Below are 20,710 nucleotides of genomic sequence, written 5' to 3' on the forward strand. Positions count from 1 at the left end.
CCTCACTTAATCCATGTACTGTCATTAAGATTTGTGAACAGGTCCACACTAGCTTCAGTTTTGCCAATGTATACATGTGAGATCGAATATGTACAAATAAATAATTTACTGTTTAATTAAATTCTACATATTTTATAAAAGTGTACATGCACCTGAGTTGTGCTAAAATTAATTACAATGTTATTGTTGACCCTTATTCTAGGTAATAAGATATGACATTCTCATAATTTACTCACAGAATAATCAATAGAATCCACATTTTGGTATTTTTTTAATCCAGCATTTATGTTTTAACAGATGAAGACTCTAGTGACACAGATTCTATGAACACAGTCTATATCAAACAGAAGCTTGAACATGGATTAGGTAGAATATGGCAGGACATACAACAAAAAGTTAGAACATATATTCTTGGGATAGATTTGTCAGCATTTAAACTAGAGGAATTTATACAGTTCTTGGATACTGTCAACAGGTATGTTTAATTTACATAATGTTGGAAGTTTACTGTATAATATTTGAAGAAACAAAACATTGTCAGGTAATTGTTTTTAGCTCGACTATATGAAGTATATGGAGAGCTGTCCTACTCGCCCCGGCGTCGGCGTCCGCGTCCAGATTTTAGATTAAAGTTTTGGTGCAGTAAAATATTTTTCACTATAACTTTGTCATTTCTTAAGGTATCAACTTCAAACTTCAATTATATGTTCCTTATCATCAACCACATCTTATGTGACAAGGTTCATAACTCTAGCACCAATATTTTCAGATTTATCTCCCCTTGAACTTAGAATTTTCCTTAAAAAATACTATTTTTTACTGATACTTCTTTATTTCTTAAGGGATCAACCTCATACTTCAAATATATGTACCTTATCATCATCCCCATCTTATGTGACAAGGTTCATAACTCTAGCACCAATATTTTCAGATTTATCTCCCCTTGAACTTAGAATTTTCCTCAAAAAATACTATTTCTTACTGTTTCTTCTTTATTTCTTAAGGGATCAACCTCATACTTCAAATATATTTGTGTTATCATCATCCCCATCTTATGTGACAAGGTTCATAACTCTAGCACCTATATTTTCAGATTTATCTCCCTTTGAACTTAGAATTTTCCATAAAAAATATTATTTTTTACTGTAACTTATTTATTTCTAAAGGGATCAACTTCATACTTCAAATATATTTACGTTATCATCATCCACGTCTTATGTGACAAGGTTCATAACTCTAGCACCAATATTGCAAGAATTATCTCCCCATAAACTTAGATTTATTTACTAGAAAAATGTTATTTTTTATTTTAACTTTTTTATTTTTAAAGGTATCTACCTCAAACTTCAAATACTTATTCCTTATCATCAATTACATTTTATGTGACAATGTTCATAACTCTTGAAGCAATATTTACAGATTTATCTCTCTTTGAACTTCGGATTTTCTTTAAGAAATATAATAACTTCTTTATTTTTTAAGGTATCTACTTCAAACTTCAAATACATATTTCTTATCATTACACAAATGTTGTGTGGCAAGGTCCATAACTCTAGCATGACTATTTCTAGAATTATTCCCCTTGATCTTGGAATTTATGTTAACACATGTTATTTTTTTACTATAACTTAATACATAATTATACATAATTGATTTTTCTTTCATAGTTTTGTCCTCCTTACTGCGTCCAGTATTTTATTAGTCGAGCTTCGCTGTCTCCTGTGACAGCTCTTGTTTATTCATGTCCTTAATTAAGCCTTATATTGAAGGTAGGAGTCTGGCTTTTGCATATGACACATGATCCTATTATTGTGAACATTTGTGCCAAATAATTTCAAATTTTCTTTGAACAATAAAAAATTATGGACTGCACACAAGATATACCCTATAGAAGACCATTGTAACTTTGACCTCTAAGGGTGGCCTTGACATTGGAAATAGGCCACTGGTTTTGCACATGACACATCATCTCATTTATGTGAACATTTGGTACTTTCAAAATTGCTTCTTGTTTAAGAGTTATGGATCGGACAAGACATAGACAATGTTGACCTTTAATCACCAAGTGTGACATTGACCTTGGAGGTAGGGGTTCTGGTTGTTGCACATGACACATTGTCTTATTATAAAAAAAAACATTTGTGCCAAGTTATTTCAAATTCCTCTGATAAATTACATAGTTATGGACTGGACACAAAAATGTGACAGACGGAAAGACGGACAGACAGTGGAGCGTTTTTCTTTGAAAAGGCGAGGGGCAATAACATGACAAAATTCAGTTATAATCTAAAAGGAAATAATTTATGACTAGTTCAAAAAGAAAACTTGTAAACGTTTTAAACATCATTAAACAAACATTCAAAATATTGAGAGAGCCAACAGTCAGACATCAAATTAAGACAAGAGCACAGCTTGGGGTGTTAATGTTAGTCTGTTCACATAACCACTTTTGACAAAAATTAAAACGGGATTAACTCCATAAATATTGCTTAAATAGAATTATGCCCCTTGTCTTACAACTCAACTGCCTCTTGTCATGATAATCAAGAAAGTCACACTTGAGTGCTAAAGCTAAACATGTCTGTTCTAGGGTATATTTTATGTTTTCATCAATCAAAGGATTTTAAAATAACTTGGCACAAAATTTAACAACGATAAGATGACATGTCAATCACTACCTCAAAGGTTAAGGTCACACTTTGAGGTCAAAGCCTAAAACAGTCTGTTACAGGGTACAATGCAAAGTAAGGCCCATGCAAATTAAATGTCATTGGTAAAATGGCCGACATACCTTGATTGATGACTGGACACAAAATATACCCTGTAACAGACTATATCCTGTATTGATTTTGTATTTGTTACATTTTGTGGCTTTGAAATAGTGATAACAAATATACAAATGTATCAAAATTTTGCACTGCAAGTCAAGATCCATACCTCAATTACCAAAATAGCACAATTTTGTGCTTCATGTAAAACTTTCTTTTCATTGATAACTCTGTTACAAATTCTTGTTTTCATTTAATATAACCTTGCTTAATAAATTCAATGCTGAACATATATTCATGCTTTACTCTGTATATTTCAGAATGATAGATATTGGTGAAGACTTCTGTGACAGTAAGTCAGAACATTTACAAGATTCTCTTAAACAACAGAGTCTGAACTACTTCAAAAATCATCACAGGTTAGTCATCATAGTCTTTGTTGTTTCATGAATGTCAAGGTCATTTGAAATGCATACATGCCATGACATCCCGGACATCCGGGACTATCCCAGAAATCACAGAGGTGTCCCGGAGATGATTTATGTCCTGGTAGAAATAAAAATTTAAATCTACTTTGCAGCGAGAAACAATACATCTTTATGCAATCTTATTGTCAAGTCATCGTCAATAGCAATCTCTTAATAGCAATATCAATATTATCCTCATTGTCAAGGTCATTTATCACATGACTTTGTTAGTCAAGATGTACTTGAAATGCTTTTGGTATATGAAACACAAAGGAGCATTTCACAGTCTCATTTAGTTATATGGTTATGTAAATTTTTATTTCATGTGTTTCAGGGCAAAGATGGATGAGTTAAGAATGTTTCTAGAGAATGAAGGCTGGGAGCTTTGTCCTGTAAAATCATCCTTTCATATACAACATCTTGTGGTCAGTAATACTTATAAATAACTATAGCAAAACTTAATCTGAAACATAAATATTTAGGAAATAAGGAATAGATAAACATATTTTGATCCTAAAAGAATGAAGTACAAATTATTTCTGTTCAACAGATAGAGATACAAATTTGGTATAGATTTAGTTGGAAGACCCTCATACCTAGATTTGACTTCCATAAGTTCAAGTAAACTGCTGAAATATTGCTGAATAGTTTTGTTTTTAAAATATAAGTTATTTTGGAAGTTTGCCAAAATGTTGAGATTTACTTGACTCTGACCTGTATAGTTTTGAACAATGCAAATTTCTTTCTTGTAATGATTTTTTTTCAAGCTTATATACAATAATGTAAGAGTAATTCCTCCATCAGTAAATGCTGTTAGTGTGGCATCATATCAGACTGAAAAAGAATTTGTTTTTTTAAAATTATTCATTAATATTTGATAATTTAGACTTTTTTTATGCAATAGTTGTGCAATAACTTATTCTTTTGCCAAACTATTTTTGCGATTGTTAGCTTGACTATTCGCAGAATAATCGAGCTAATGCAGTCACCCATTTGTCGGCGTCGGCGTCCCAGTGGTTAAGTTTTAGCGTGTAAGCTGGTATCTCCATAACTACTGAAGGGAATGGATTGAAACTCCACACACTTATTCTCTGTGATTAACATGATTGGCACAAGTCCCATAACTCTGATTTGCTTTTTTGCATAATTATGCCCCTTTTAGCTCACCTGTCACAAAGTGACAGGGTGAGCTTTTGTGATCGCTTTTCGTCCGGCGTCCGTCCGTCCGTCCGTCGTCCGTCCGTCGTCCGTCCGTAAACTTTTGCTTTAAATGACATCTCCTCATAAACCACTGAGCCAATTTCATCCAAACTTCACAGGAATGTTCCTTTGGTGGTCACCTTTAAAAATTGTTCAAAGAATTTAATTCCATGCAGAACTCTGGTTGCCATGGCAACCGAAAGAAAAATCTTTAAATATCTTCTTTTAAACAACCCTAAGAGCTAGAGCTTAGATATTTGGCATGAAACATCTTCTAATGAGTGTCTACCAAGTTTGTTCAAATAAAAGCCCTGGGGTCAAAATTGGCCCCGCCCCCGGGGGGTCATTGATTTTCCCTATATGCATATAGTAAAAACTTAAAAGATCTTCTTTTAAAGAACTGTAAGAGCTAGAGCTAAGATTTTTGGCATGGAACATCTTCTAGTAAATGTCTACCAAGTTTGTTCAAATAAAAGCCCTGGGGTCAAAATTGGCCCCGCCCCGGGGGGTCATTGATTTTCCCTATATGCATATAGTAAAAACTTAAAAAATCTTCTTTTAAAGAACTGTAAGAGCTAGAGCTTAGATATTTGGCATGAAACATCTTCTAGTGAATGTCTACCAAGTTTGTTCAAATAAAAGCCCTGGGGTCAAAATTGGCCCCGCCCCAGGGGGTCATTGATTTTCCCTATATGCATAAAGTAAAAACTTAAAAAATCTTCTTTTAAAGAACCCAAAGAGCTAGAGCTTAGATATTTGGCATGAAACATCTTCTAGTGAATGTCTACCAAGTTTGTTCAAATAAAAGCCCTGGGGTCAAAATTGGCCCCGCCCTGGGGGTAATTGATTTTCCCTATATGCATATAGTTTAAACTTAAAAAATCTTCTTTTAAAGAACTGTAAGAGCTAGAGCTTAGATATTTGGCATAAAACATCTTCTAGTAAATGTCTACCAAGTTTGTTCAAATAAAAGCCCTGGGGTCAAAATTGGCCCCGCCCCAGGGGGTCATTGATTTTCCCTATATGCATATAGTAAAAACTTAAAAAATCTTCTTTTAAAGAACTGTAAGAGCTAAAGCTTATATATTTGGCATGAAACATCTTCTAGTGAATGTCTACCAAGTTTGTTCAAATAAAACCCCTGGGGTCCAAATTGGCCCCTCCCCAGGGGTCATTGATTTTCCTTATATGCATATAGTAAAAACTTATAAAATCTTCTTTTAAAGAACCCAAAGAGCTAGAGCTAAGATATTTAGCATGAGACATGTTCTAATGGGTGTCTACCAAGTATGTTCAAATAAAAGCCCTGGGGTCAAAACTGGCCCCGCCCCGGGGGTCATTGATTTTCCTTATATACATAGCAAAAACTTAAAAATCTTCTTTGAAAAAACCCAAATAACTAGAGTTTAGATATTAAGCATGAAACATCTTTAAGTAAATATCTACAAAGTTTGTTCAAATAAAAGCCCAGGGGTCAAAACTGGCCCTGCCCGAGGGGTGTCATTGTTTTTTGCTCTATGTGTATAGTAAAAACTTAAAAAATCTTCTTTTAAAAAACCCAATGAGCTAGAACTTAGATGTTTTGCATGAAACATCTTCTTATGGGTGTCTACCAAGTCTGTTCAAATAAACAAATAAAAGCCCTTGGGTAAAAATTGGGCCGGGGGGGGGGGGGCTATATACAGGTGAGCGACCTCAGGGCCATCATGGCCCTCTTGTTTGACTTAGAAATTCTTGGTTAAGTTTTTGCGTGTAAGCTGGTATCTTCATAACTACTAAAGGGAATAGATTGAAACTTCACAAACTTGTTCTCTGTGATTATCTTACATGATTGGCTCAAGTCCCATAACTCTTGATTTGTTTTTTTCATAATTATGCCCTTTTTTGGCATAGAAATTCTTGGTAAAAGTTTTGCTTGTAAGCTGGTATCTCCATAACTGCTGAAGGGTTTGTGCCTTTTTTGGGACAATTTTATGCATTCATAATAATAAAGTAGTGATTTACTCGATAAAACATCTTAATAACAAGCCTTTTTACCTTTAAGGACAATTTTATGTATTCATATAGGTAAGCATTATCATACATGATGAAACACCCTTATGACAACTTTTCGAATAGTTTAGCGTTACTGTCCTCCGACAGTTCTTGTTATTTGAAATACACAATCCTATTTTATTTTAAACAGGAATTCAAATTTATGAAGCAGACTTCACCAAAGAAAATTTCAGCCAATAAGAATAGCAATAACAAACTGGCTGACCAATCAGATTCTCCGATAAAAAGATGCAAATATTTTGAAGAATACTCAGGGAACTCAAGTCCATTTGATATTCAGACTGACACAGATTATCAAGAAGATGTGTTCGCAGGAGTAGGGGTATGTATTTGATCAATTAACATTACAGTCCTAGTTCTGTGAAATGGACTAGCATTTTTAAAAATCAGGAAATTGTTGTCCTCAGCAGTTGAATTGTTTATGTGACTGTTTATATATTTATTTATTATTATTTCAGCCTTTGTCTCATGTTTTTGTATTCTAAATACATTGAACATGTATGCAAACTTGGTTATATATTAAATAAAACTTGAAACTTGATCAAATATGGTAAACAAGATCAACAAGGAAAGGTGGTGTTCACTGAACACAACCCCCACATGAAAAGGGTCATAAGATCAGAATAAATTTTAAGATTCATTCCCCATGTAGGTCATACAAAAAAGAAACAATAAAAAAGAAACATTATGAAGTGGTTCTCGTAGCTTTTTGTTAACAGTTCTAGGACTGGCCAGTCTACTCCTACAGGTAGACTCTGTTTCCTACAAGTATATATGTATAGTGTTACCTTGCAATTGTATTCCAATATTAAAGCTAATTATGAAAGGTCTATTTATCTTAATTTATTAGAAAATGCAAAACACAGATCAGTTCTTGCAAAAATTAGATTAAGTTCCCATAAACTACATATTGAATCTGGAAGACACAGTGGTATTGAAATAAGAGAAAATGCACTTTATGTAGGTCCGGGGATATAGAGGATGAATTTTATTTTATATTAATATGTCCAATTTATAGTGATTTTAGAAGTATGTACATTTCAAGATATTTTACTGTAGATCCTAGTGTTTACAAATTCATACAATTGTTAAAGGCAGATAGAAAATTGGTTATTAGAAAATTAGCAATATTGTGTATTAATGCATTTGAAAGACGAGACAATTTGGTAGATTAGCATATCAATATAATATTATTAATATAAAAATTTATTTTTTGGCATTCTCAATCAACTTGTTTAACTATGTCATGTTTAAATATTTGAATATAACTTATTGAATTTATTAGGATATGATTCTTGATGCATGCATTGCAATAATTATACATGTATATGTATGTTATGATGATGGGTGTTGAGCCCAAGTCAGAAATAAAGTATATGTTCTGTTCTGTCCATGCTTAATTATTATATACAAAAACAAAAACAAAAGTGTTTTACATGGCAGAAATATTATCAAATGTAGAAATCAAATCTAGGTTACTTGGGACACTAAAAATGGCCCCTAAAATAAAAAAGGTATGTCGAATTTATTAAAAAAAAAACAAACCCCAAAACATTCTAATAATCCATCAGTATTGGAGTAGTTTAATATGGCAACAACAAAAAAGTAAAAAAAAAGTGAAAGAAGATTTTTATGCATTAAACATACAGATGGATTACGATTATTTATACATTTCATATCTGGTAGAAAATGTATAAAATCAGCAAAAAATATAGTTCTATTTTATTTTATGAACCAATTTTATTTCATTCCTTGAACCAATTTATTGTTATTGTAATAAACCATAAACATATACTTTCACATAATGCACTATTTACATGAAGTATATATGTATATATGACAGGATGATAACAGTGGAGAGGAGCACAGTGATAGTGACTCTGATGTTCCTGATGAACTCAAACAAGATTATATAGATGAATTAACAGGAGAAACACATTCCAGGTACATACATGTAACCAGTCTTAAAATTTTAAGAGATATATAAAACTTCTTTATTTTTTTTTTGCAATCCTTCTCACTTACAAAATGATTGTTTTTCCTAATCAGATGACTGCTTGTGTCTGTAATAATGCACAAAGGGGCATGCACAGAGAAGCACTGGATGTTTACCTCTACTAGTAAAGCTGGAAAAGTCGTCAAGTGGCCTTAACAGCATTGTTACTTGCTATGGTGATAAAGATGTGTATCTGTTTGTAAATTTCAGGATATTAAGTTGGATCCTATATGAGACAATTATATATACAGTCTAACCCCGTTTATTCGAAGTGCCTGGGACTGAATATTTACTTCGAATAATCGATGGGTTCGAATAATCAAAATCGGAATATTGTGATAGACGAAAACTACTCCACTTTGACCAATCACCGCAAAACTACCGTTTACAACACACTTGCTTCCTGTAATCAATTGAGAAAAATAGATATTAAAGAAAAGATGCGTATAGATTATTGTATTGACATTGAAGACATAAATACTTGCATTTTATTCTAGATTATGAATCGTTTCGTTTCGCGCAAAGCCTTTATAATGGCCGTTTCGTCACTACGGTATTTACAGCTAAACTGGTATTTTCGATTAGGATAAATTAAGGCTCTTATGTAGCGTTACAATTACTGAAAAAAAATTTTTGGATGTTTTGACAAATTCACATGCATGTATACAGAATGTATAAAAATTATTGCTGTCATCTTAAACAAAATCGGACCCGGTGCATAGCTTTTCATTTTCGTTAATTAAAGTTGATTAAAGAACACACAAAGAGTTTTTATCATGATTGTCTAATTACACGCATGACTATGGATATTTTTCACAAGTGAGTGGATCTGCGTCAATTAGTCTGGCTTCTAATAATGATTAGGCTGGCTTCGAATAATAGGTGTGAAATTCTTTCGTAATTGTATAATCGGGACCGAAATTTTACTTCGAAAAATAGGAGGTATTCGGATAATGTATTTCGATTAATACGCTCGTATTTATATTGTTTTATATAGAGATAAAAACGGGACCGGCGATCTACTTCGGATAATGCCGGGTATTCGAATAAAAGGTTGTCGAATAACCGGGGTCGGACTGTATGTGATAATTTACATTTGCATTAGTAGACATCAGTGGCCGAGTGGCTAAGGTTAGTGACTTCAAAAACAACTTGCCCGTCACTGCTGTGGGTTCGAATCCTGACAGGGACTTTGGATGGATTCTTTTATGTAAGGAAGCTATCCAGCTAGCTTATGGAACGTCTACTTAGGTGCCTGTTCAAGCCCTAAATATTGCATGGAAGTGCACCTGAGGTCTTCCACCACCAGTAAAAGCTGGAAAGTCATCATCTGACCTATACTGTGTTGGTGCGAAGTAAAACCCATCTAAAAAGATCAACAAAAAAATGTTTGCATTATTTATGTTATTGTGTTTGGAAAATGGGTAAAAGTAAAAAAGGCATAATAAAAATGCTTTGTTTAATAGATGAACTTAATCTGTTAACTTCAGGCCAGGCAGAAGAAGATATTCTAGAAGTAGGAGTTACCAGAAACATGTTTCTATTGTAACCAATACATCACTGAATGTGTTCAGAGTTATAGGTGAGTTATATTTAAATAAAACAGTTCAAATCATGACATAAAAGTGGCGGCATGGCCGAGTGGTTACTGCATTGGACTAGCAATCATTAGATTGCTAGTCCCATGGGTTCAAACCCCATCAGGGGCAAGTCGTTGTTTCCTTGAGCAACAAACTTCACACTCATTGCTCACTACTGGTTGGTTCCAGGAGCGGATTCGAGGGTGTGTCTATAAGGTTATAGCTTCCTACAAAATCAAACTAAAATAAATTATGTGTAAACCAAATTATGACAGTTTCTTTCATGATATTTTTCTTAAAAGCAGTTTCACAGAATTTTTTTTTTAACTGTAGCTTACTTTTGTCAGATAAAGTATACAGGTGTCATAAGAGCAAACTGTTTTTGATCCATGTAGAGATTGAATCCACATTCTCTGTGTTGACAGCCAGATATCTTAACATCTAGTCAAGCTCTTAGCTAAAAGACAAATGATTGATTTATTTCTTTAATTTACTAAAGAAATTTTTCTTTTAATTGCAAGTTACCCATGTTTGATTTCAAGTGCAATTTTAATTGTCTCAAATTCCTTTTGATAGAGGGAAGTTATGTGTATTCTTTGAAAGAGGGATGTAATGTGTATTCTTTGTCTTTATAAATAAGACAAATATGAGTTTGTGAATTTAACTTTTGTACATTGTAATAAAGAAGGTGTTTAAGTGTTCATTGAAATAATGTGAGATATGTTACAGGGAAATATATACAGATGATGAGATTATTAAAGCCTATAGCATTTGATGTGATGACCTGTATGGCTCAACTATTTGACTTCTATATGTACTCTGTAAGTATTGGTTGCTTTAAATCTTCATCTTACTGTATGTGACTATTGTAAAAAGTATTGTAGAGGTCTTATATAAAAGCACATTGTTCTAAAATAGTAAGTAAGTAAAGTCTTTATTTACTGAGGCTACACATTTGGTTACCCAATCTTCCATGTGGGCCTCAAAAACATAAATATACATAAAATATACATAATTTACATCATGGTTAAACAATGAAATTTTCAAAATGAATATACATGAAAATACAAAGTATAATATAATAGTATAATGATAATTATGTTTGCCCAGTAAATTTTGATTGTTTTTTACGCTGTTTTCAACACTTTTTTTTTCCGGTTATATCCCGGCAGTCTGTCCACCTTATGGGTTTTTCGGAATAAGTAATTGGATAACTTATATGATACTCTCCCTTTTGAGTTAAAGGATGTAGTTAAGCATGTAAGCATGTGCATATCATTTTTTTTTAAAAGCATATGTTTATCCTAAGAATGTGTCATTTTTTATCGGAGAAAGTTTTGTTATACAGACATTAAACTGTTACATGTCCTCCTCTATCTTTCAGGTTTTCATATTTTTTGGAACAGAACTAGTAAGTAGCATTTAACTTATTTTGAATAAGTATGAAAGTCATTAGAATTATATACTTGAACCAATTGAAAATTACAATTTTGAATCAGAAGTAAATTAAATGTTTGTACATAGATTAAAACATTAAACTAGCTTTTTTGTTTGTTTAATGCTTTTTTGTCTAATTTTTGTTTTCAATTTGTATCTGTGAAGACAATAAGTAAGAGAACTTTCAAATGTGCAATGGAGGTCCTTAATTTTGAATCACTCAGTACTGTTGACAGTTGGAATTTTGAAATATATAAATGTTTGATAAGATATTAAAATTATTGATTTTGACTCCATCATGTGGTCTGAAGGTAACTTGACTGAATGTTGACCTTAATATAACCTGTATTGATTAGAGTGACACCAGTGCCTCCCTTTGGAATTGCTACAGTGCTATAGAGACATAATTTGTAATCAGGAAAGTTTTAATTTTGTTTTACTTTTATAAGTAGAAATATTGCAATGCTGATTTTGTTACAGTCATCTATGGATGAGCGTCAGATAAACAATAGATTGAGGTCGACGTTACAGAGGATACATGACAGTCTTATAGATGATGTACATGAGGTAGATAACATGGAGGATCCTCAACATACAGAACATAGGGTAAACATGTTAACATAATATCATATCTAACTTCTATACTTCTGCACTTATTTATTTTCCCTCATGCACAGACTCAATCAAACCGAGTATGCAATTTTCATGTAATTTTCTTGTGATTAATGCCTTCAAGGGATCACTTTGTTTCCACATTACTATAGTTATATATACAGACAATCTTTTGTTAAAGACTATTTCCATGTACAAACTTTTAAGACTATTTCCATGTACAGACTGAAGTTTACAATACCTAAAGCTGAATGCCATTATTATAGTTCTTATTTGGTCAGTAACAGTTTGATGTTAACTTTAAAAAGAAACCATCTAGAAACAAATACCTTTATAAATGAGGTTACTTTAAGCTTGAGTAATCACAAGTGGAAATTTTATCTTCTAAAAGCAACAATGTATGTTCTATGTTAATGAGTTGTGTTTTGTTGTTGTTCAGCAGGAGAAGATAGCAGCTCCACATCTGTCACCCATTGTTGATTTAAACAATCCACAGAAGAGGTTTGGTCTCCCTGAGAGGATAGTTGCAGCAGAATCATTGTATGTACATACATATATTCACACATATATATATTTGTTTACATTTATTGTCCAATGATTTATTATCTTTTGACATTGCATTTGCAGTGTCCAGGTGATTTATTATCTTGTGACATTGCATTTGCAGTGTCCAGATAGTTGTTTTGGAAGATAGCACATATGTTTGTTATAATGCAACTTATAGGGTCTTTACCTACCAGTTAAGATGAAAACATTTATATTTTGTTGTTACTTAAAACAAACTAAAACTTGTAAGGATAGTAATGAATTCAATGTTGTTATATAATAAATATAAAATTACCCGCTTTGAGTAAACTATTTTCTTATCTAGTAGTATTTACTACTGAAATAATTAATTTGCTTTCTCTTTTTAATTTGACATCTACAGTTATAAATTATTTCGTGAAATTACAATTATTTGAGTTTTATATATCCCAATATTCATTGTATATATCTTGTTTTCCTGATCTATAATACTGTCAGTACATATTTATATTGTACTTAATAACTTGAACTGGTTAAGAAGCTTTCTTGATTTTTGTTCGCCTGGTAAAATCCAACCAAATTGACTTTTTATTTGCAGTCACCCAATGTTTTTCCATGATAACATCAAACAAGGCTTGACGTTACATAATATTTTTGCGTCTTTTGCATAATTTTTAAGAAAATCTATTTTTAGGGAAAAAAATGGTGAATATACTTAGAAAAATCTTTTTTTGGGAAAAAATGATGAATATACTTTGATATTGACCTGTTATTTTCTACAAAAAGTTACTTCTTAGCCAATGAAGGATAGGCATTTTAAAGCTATTTATAGATTATATAATAATTGACAATATTTTCTGCTACAGAGTGTTTCTTGGGGAACAAATGGAGTTTTTACAGCCACATCTTGAAGCTATCATTCCACAAAATAAGAAAGCATTCCTTCAACAATTTTACTCACAGGTAAATTATTACTGAGTAATTCCAGGTTTTGTTTCCAGGGGTTATATGCATTTTACTACCTGGTTTAGTTAAAACATACCTTTTGTGATAAAAACTTGAACTTAATCTGTCCCAGTCTTGAGTACTAACCAGTCTTGGTGTTATGTAAGAAAAAGTGATCGGTACCTGAGCAGGGCTCAAACCAATGATCTCACTGTTGAGAGGCTGTCACCTTTGATTCTATGTCACCACTCCCCTTTTGAATTTGATTTAATATCTGGCATCTGAGAACTGTTACATAGAAAAGGATTTGATGATTAATCTAGGTCTTATTTAACTCTATAAACAAGTTACTTACAAAAAATTAAATATGAATTTATTTCATTATCCTCTATGAGATTCTTCTCTAGCCCTTAACCTGTAGGAAGAGAAAATTGTTAGCCTTTGCTACCAAAATAGAGCTTGATCACCAGGTTCTGGACTGTCTATACTGAAATCCCTTGAACTATAAGTGGACTACTCTAAATTGAGTGTAGGACAAACACATTTGTTTTAGGTTAAACCTAGACTGTGTTCTATTTTTACAGACAGTAAATATGGCAGCTGAGTTGCGTAAACCAGTCTACTGGACTGTGTCAACTAATGTGATAAACTATGATATAATTTTGCAACATATGGCAGCAGTGAAATGGGATATTAAAGAAATTATGTCACAGCATAATTCGTATGTTGATGTTTTAATTCAAGTAAGTTATATCCCTTTAGTTTATACAGAATTTCATGTTTAGGTATAAAACACATATAGCGATTGCTATTTGTCTGTAGTTTTATTATAAAGGTATGGGATTTGATATAGATTGATTGTAAAAAGATTCAATTTTTACTCTCACTTTAGACAGTTCTTGATTAGATTCAAAGCGTTTAGTGTATGAGAATTAAATCTATTCAATTCTGGTAATTAAACATGGAAGAAACTTCTTTTCCTCCCTGATAATGGAAAAGTTTAACAAGCTTTAATCACTTTCAACACCTACAAAATGTAGTTTCTGAAAGAATCCATTGTGGGTTTACTGAGTTGTTTTATTTTTTATATTTTGCATAAAATATTATATATGGATAGACATAATATGTAAACATTGTTATTATCAATCATGGCAGAATATTTACCTTTTCATTACTATTTCAGCAATTTTCTGACTTTAACTCGTATATGAGTGAATTATGTCGACATATGCCAGTACCAAGAGCTACCTATGATCAGGTTTGGGACCAGATATTACGTTTGTCAGCCCGAACATTTGTCGAGGGCTATGGTAATACAAAGAAATGTAGTATAGAAGGCAGGGCCTTGATGCAACTCGACTTCCAACAATACCTGAAAAATGTAGAAAAACTAATAGATCTTAGGTTGGTTCACTCAGACCTTTACATAAAACAAAGTAAAATTTGACCTTATAAAGCCAATACATGCATTTGTACTGTTATGTAAATATTAGATCATTTGCTGCCAAAGTTTAAAGTTGTTAGTACTTATTTGTGTGACCAATATATAACATTCATACAACTGTATAAAATAAACACATAACACTATGAAGATAGGATATGTTGATACTAAACTTGATTTTGTGCATGTTTTTTTTAAAGGAATATATAGAATTTCATGTTTTTTTGTCTGTAGGCCTATACCAGATAGAGAGTATGTTGAGGGCTATATCAAAGCCTATTACTTCCCAGAGAATCAGCTGGAAGCGTGGTTACCTGAACATAGGGTATGTCTTCATTATTTAGACTCCAACCAGAGGGTGTTCTCATTTTATATGTCATTTTATATTTATCCATACCCCACCAGAAGGTGTTCTCATTTTATATGTCATTTTATGTACCCATACCCCAAAAGAGGGTGTTCTCATTCTATATGTCATTTTATGTATCCATACCCCACCAAAGGGTGTTCTTATATGTCATATCCATATCCCAACTGGAGGATGTTATCATTGTTGTTAAGTTTTAGTGCCACCGATGCCAAGTTGTCATTTCAATCATTATACTCTTTTGTATTTCTTCTCCTATAAAAGCTATTTGAGAAATGGAAATCTGAATGTTGACAGTAAAAGTATATGTTTATTTAAGTTGTGCTGACACATTTTTTGAAACAAATTGATTAATGTTGAATTAATTTAATTGAATTAATGTTTAATTGATTTAAACTGTAAATGAAAGTAAAGAACCAATCAAGTATTTGGCACAAGATCTCCAAATAGAATTAATTCAAAAGTACTTTATTAATAATCTGTCATTTTGGTATTGCTTTTTTTTATTTTGTAAAGTTAGTGTTTACTTGCTTTTACATATTCTTACCATCATTTTATTTGCTTTTTTTCAAGTCATATAGTATCTTTATAAATCCATTTTATTCTATAATTTTGCGCCTTATTATGAAACATGGCTTAACAGTGTTAACATGGCGTCAATTTATATGCTTCTGTGAGACAATCTTCACATCATTTTTGTTTTTATTATTTATTGTTTTTACTGTAGAAGACTGTATATTTTAAACATGTATTCAATGATATTATAAAAAAATAAATTCTACTTTAGTTGTCTTTATTATTCTACATTGTTTGGTATCCATTAAATTGAAATGGACTGCTTCAAAATGGAGAGTGGTCAAGTTTCCTTTAGGAAATAATGTAGTCCATAAGGTAAAGTTATCACAGAAAATTCTTATAGTAACACTAATGTTAATAATTGTGTTTCAGGAATATTCTATCAAACAGTTACTAGTGTTAGTGAATGCTGTAGATCATCTGAACAGAAAAGCAAGACAAAGACTTGTGAACATGGTGGAAGACATGGATAAAAATAGCAGGAGATAGTAAATACTGTAACAGTCTAGTGTATCAGTGATAGAGGGATGACTGTTGCAGTTTTTTTGCTCGCTACAGACAGGACAGGGCCTTAATTACATGTATGCATATACTAGTGTTGAAATCACCAATTGTGTGCACTGTAGTGTTGATATGGCAATTGGTTTGACCTATAGAGTTTAAATGGTCATTTATATACTCTGTAAAAGTCGAAATGGCCATTTCTTTACACTGTAGTGATAATATTGCCATTTGTGTTAACTGCAAGGTTGAAAAGACCATTTGTTTGCACTAGTGATTTGATGGTTCGAAAGTTAAATGGCCATTTTATACCATGTTGCTTTAAGATTGAGATTTGTGTACACTGAAGTGGTGAGATGAGTGTTAATGTTTGCTGTTATGTTGAGATGGCCATTTTGTACACAAGTTTTGAGAGTGGCATATTTGTGCATTTGCCATTGTTACACTCCACTGTCGTGCTTGTATACATTGCTGTGCTAAGTACACAAATGTTAATCAAGGTAATATTATAATTAAATTTAACATGAAACTTATGTACAATATAATTGTGCCTGGTGCAAGTTTGACATTGGAATCTATAGTTTTAAAGATTTGTTGAATTTAGATGTATAGAAACATTCCAGTAAAAACAATGTAAATGAATGATCAGTGCAGGATATATATATAAACATTAAGATCCTGTATGTTTTGTGATTGATATTGATACTGTGTGTATACCACACTTGCAAAAAATTATATATTATGCAAATAAAACAATTTTCAAACATCAAAGAATATGTAAAATGTGTACTGCAAATATTTGTGCACATTATAAATAATCAATAAATTTACTTGCATTCATTTCTTATTGGAAAATTTGACTTAGAATTTATAGAAAATAAATTTCTAATTACCTCCCTTTATTTACATGAAATGTTAAATTGGGTAATATCTTTATAAATAATGCTGATTTGAACTTACAATATTGACAAATCTTAATTTGAGCATCATTTTTGTGAAATAAAACCTTGAAAAAATTGTGTAACAGGATCTGTACATGTATGTTACATTTTAATATTCAAGAACATAACTTGGTATTGTTCACCTTACAGTTCACATGTAAAAATACATTAGGTCTTAACATTTCAATGTATGTGTAAATTTATTAAATTGGAATTTCAATGTATATGTTAATATCACAGAAAAGTTGTTGACAGTGCATAGTATATATGAACATTAAATAGTTGATATGAACCTTGCTTTGCATATATGAAACTTACATTGTATTTTCATACATTGCAATTTATATGATATGTGTGAACATTTTGTTTGAAAATATAAATGGACATTTAAAAGGTTGTGTGAATAATGCAGAATAAAAAAGAAGATTACAGTGTTTCTAATAACATTACATTATACATGTAAATATTGCAGTGAAATTTATAACATATTTCAATGTGTATGTTCACGTTACATTATACATGTATATGAAAAAATTGTAATGTAATTTTTAACATACCAGTATATTTGTGAACATTGCAGTATAATTTTTAAAATTACCACTGTAAATGTGAGAATTGTTCATTCTTGTTATATTTACATTATATTTGTGAAAATACATTTATAACTGTAACCATACCTTGTAAATGTGAAAATTACAACACAAGTATGGCACCAGATTTGATATTAAAATAACATTACATGTACATGTGTAATTTCTAATTAAACCCCCCCCCCCACAAACATTGATATTAATGAGCCATGCCATGACAAAACCAACATAGTGCATTTGCAACCAGCATGGATCCAGACCAGTCTGATCAGGATCCATGCTGTTCGATATCAGTTTCTCTACTTGTATTAGGGTTTGTAAGCGAACAGCATGGATCCAGATCAGACTGCCCGGATGCGCAGGCTGGTCTGGATTCATGCTGGTCGCAAACCCATTATGTTGGTTTTGACATGACATACCTCATTGTTGTTCATGGGAATAGTTTGAGAATTTAGAAAAATGAGTTAACTAGTTGGGAATGTAGCTTTAATGTAAACTTTGTGTATTGAACATAGAAATGATCAAGTAACAATCTTCTCTATGTATTAATGGGGTTATAATTTATTGTTATATACATGTAATAAATGTCATTTTCATGGAGATTTATTTTTTCAGTAATGAAAATTGAAACAATTTAGTTTAGTTTAGCTTAGTTTTATGTCGCAATGGTCACCAAAGTAAATTTCTGTTCTGCAAGATGCCTATGCAGGATACAGGATACAGACATAAACTGTAAAGAAAAAAACCCCACATCAATGACATCATGCATTTGTAAGTTGTTATATAAAACCACAGTTACGGTTGACAATTAATGAAATTGTATCCTTATGTATGGTCAGGTTTTTGTTGTTTTTCAAGTACGGGTTTCTAAAGCAGTGGAAATTTGTTAGTAACTACGGTAGATGCTTTTAGTGTATGCAGAATCTATTTAAGTTCTATTCTATAGGAATTTACAAGCTTATACTGACGCGGTTGGACCAACTTGTGCATTACAATGAGTCTTGGGTTTAATGCCCCTGAAAGAATAGAAAATTTGAATTTTTCTGACGATTACTGTTAATGTTTTTGTATGATACATACATGTATGTTATAGAAGTATATTGTATGGTAGTGATTTAATGTGCAATACATTATTTCTTATAATTCTGAGTTGTGTTTTATTATAGGTGTTTTCATAAGTGATGTTCTGAATGTTTTATATAAAAATCAGCTATTCTTGTTTTTGTTTAAGGATAATTATATAATTTTACTGCTAAATAGGTCCTCAAACTAAAACCCATTTTGCCCAGCTTGTATCTTAAATCTTATGCCATTATCCTGAATGAGAGAAAGAGCATCATGTAAAGGATAAAAAACTATATTTAATGATTTTTTTACCAAATTTAAAAAAAGGTAAATTTATTTTGTTTCCATAATCTAGTGATGGATTATTAAGAGTTGTATTATAGAATGTCTCTGTTATTTAACACACAGGAATACTCTATATAAACAGAATAAAAATTTTAGGAAAAAAATATGCTGCTTTTTTATGTAGGATGTTAACCGTTTACCAATGATTTTGTGCATGCACCATTTGAGTGAAATATACCTACATATTTCTGTCAAAGATGTATTTTAGAGCTATTCTTTTTCAAAATTAAAACAAAAAACTTATAAACTGCATTCAGCAGAAATATAGCTTTGTACTCTTGAAAGTTGAATCATTGTGCTTATACCTTTTATCGCATGGATACATCTTTTAACGCATGTGCGTCCAATGCAGATCCAAAACAGTCTTTCCATTCTTTGCTTTTCAGTCAGAAATTCTTTTATGAATTTAAAAGTAAACAGTGGAAATCGTGATCAGACTGCATGGATGTGCTGACTGATTTGGATCTGCACTGGTCGCACATACGTTTAAACACGTGTCCATGTGGATAGATAGATAGATACTTTTATTTCCTCCACACAGGAGAGCATAAAATGGTTCCTATGTGTCCTGTACACCAATTTTGATATATCGCTTATTATGTCACTATCAGGTTATACAGCATGATCATATCACCAGGTTTATAAATGAGCCGCGTCATGACAAAACCAACATAGTGGGTTTGCGACCAGCATGGATCCAGACCAGCCTGCACATCTGCGCAGTCTGATCAGGACTCATGCTGTTCGCTATCAGTTTCTCTACTTGTAATAGAGTTGGTAAGCTAACAGCATGGATCCTGATCAGACTGCCCGGATGCGCAGGCTGGTCTGGTTCCATTCTGGTCGCAAATGCACTATGCTGGTTTTGTCATGCCACGGCTCAAATGTATATACTTGTATAAAATATATATTAAATATTTATGTGATACATTATAATGTGTGTTAAGATTACTCTAAACAAATGAAATAAAAGGAAAGAAAACAGAAATGTTTGGATTATTCTTTGTATACATAGGTGATTCATAGGTTTAGACTTTGAAATATCTGTCAGAACAGTGCTTGATTACATACATGTATATAATAGTTTGATATTTTTGGTAGAAATATCATCTTTATAATTCATCAAGTTGTGAAATACGAGGTAATGTAAGAACAGAATGGTACCTAAGAAATTTTTACATGTTAAGAAATTTACGAGGAGTAAATATGACATACGTATATAATTATAAAAGAGGTGTAAGTAATTCCGTATACTGGTTATTTCACACGTGCCTCATTTACTCTATATTATCATCAATT

General features: G+C 31.8%; 1 protein-coding gene across 2 annotated transcripts in view; it reads left to right on the plus strand.

Moving 5' to 3' along the window:
- The window catches only part of LOC132730238 (syndetin-like), a 33,000-nt gene extending 13,961 nt beyond the window's left edge, over window positions 1–19,039 (plus strand). The window contains exons 12-26 of one of the 2 annotated variants that reach the window (XM_060716115.1): window positions 298–475; window positions 3,089–3,187; window positions 3,570–3,660; window positions 6,621–6,812; window positions 8,334–8,434; window positions 9,977–10,068; window positions 10,796–10,887; window positions 11,451–11,477; window positions 11,984–12,109; window positions 12,555–12,655; window positions 13,507–13,603; window positions 14,170–14,328; window positions 14,769–14,989; window positions 15,261–15,351; window positions 16,342–19,039. In XM_060716115.1, the coding sequence (XP_060572098.1) occupies window positions 298–475; window positions 3,089–3,187; window positions 3,570–3,660; window positions 6,621–6,812; window positions 8,334–8,434; window positions 9,977–10,068; window positions 10,796–10,887; window positions 11,451–11,477; window positions 11,984–12,109; window positions 12,555–12,655; window positions 13,507–13,603; window positions 14,170–14,328; window positions 14,769–14,989; window positions 15,261–15,351; window positions 16,342–16,458 (1,784 nt within the window). In that variant the 3' untranslated portion in view covers window positions 16,459–19,039. The remainder of the gene's footprint in view (window positions 1–297; window positions 476–3,088; window positions 3,188–3,569; window positions 3,661–6,620; window positions 6,813–8,333; window positions 8,435–9,976; window positions 10,069–10,795; window positions 10,888–11,450; window positions 11,478–11,983; window positions 12,110–12,554; window positions 12,656–13,506; window positions 13,604–14,169; window positions 14,329–14,768; window positions 14,990–15,260; window positions 15,352–16,341) is intronic. The other variant, XM_060716116.1, reaches the window with a different exon arrangement.
- The last annotated feature ends 1,671 nt before the right edge of the window (window positions 19,040–20,710 follow it).

Source organism: Ruditapes philippinarum, unplaced genomic scaffold, assembly GCF_026571515.1.
Source record: "Ruditapes philippinarum isolate M1 unplaced genomic scaffold, ASM2657151v2 ctg2540_1_1_1_1, whole genome shotgun sequence".
Taxonomy (NCBI): Eukaryota; Metazoa; Mollusca; class Bivalvia; order Venerida; family Veneridae; genus Ruditapes; species Ruditapes philippinarum.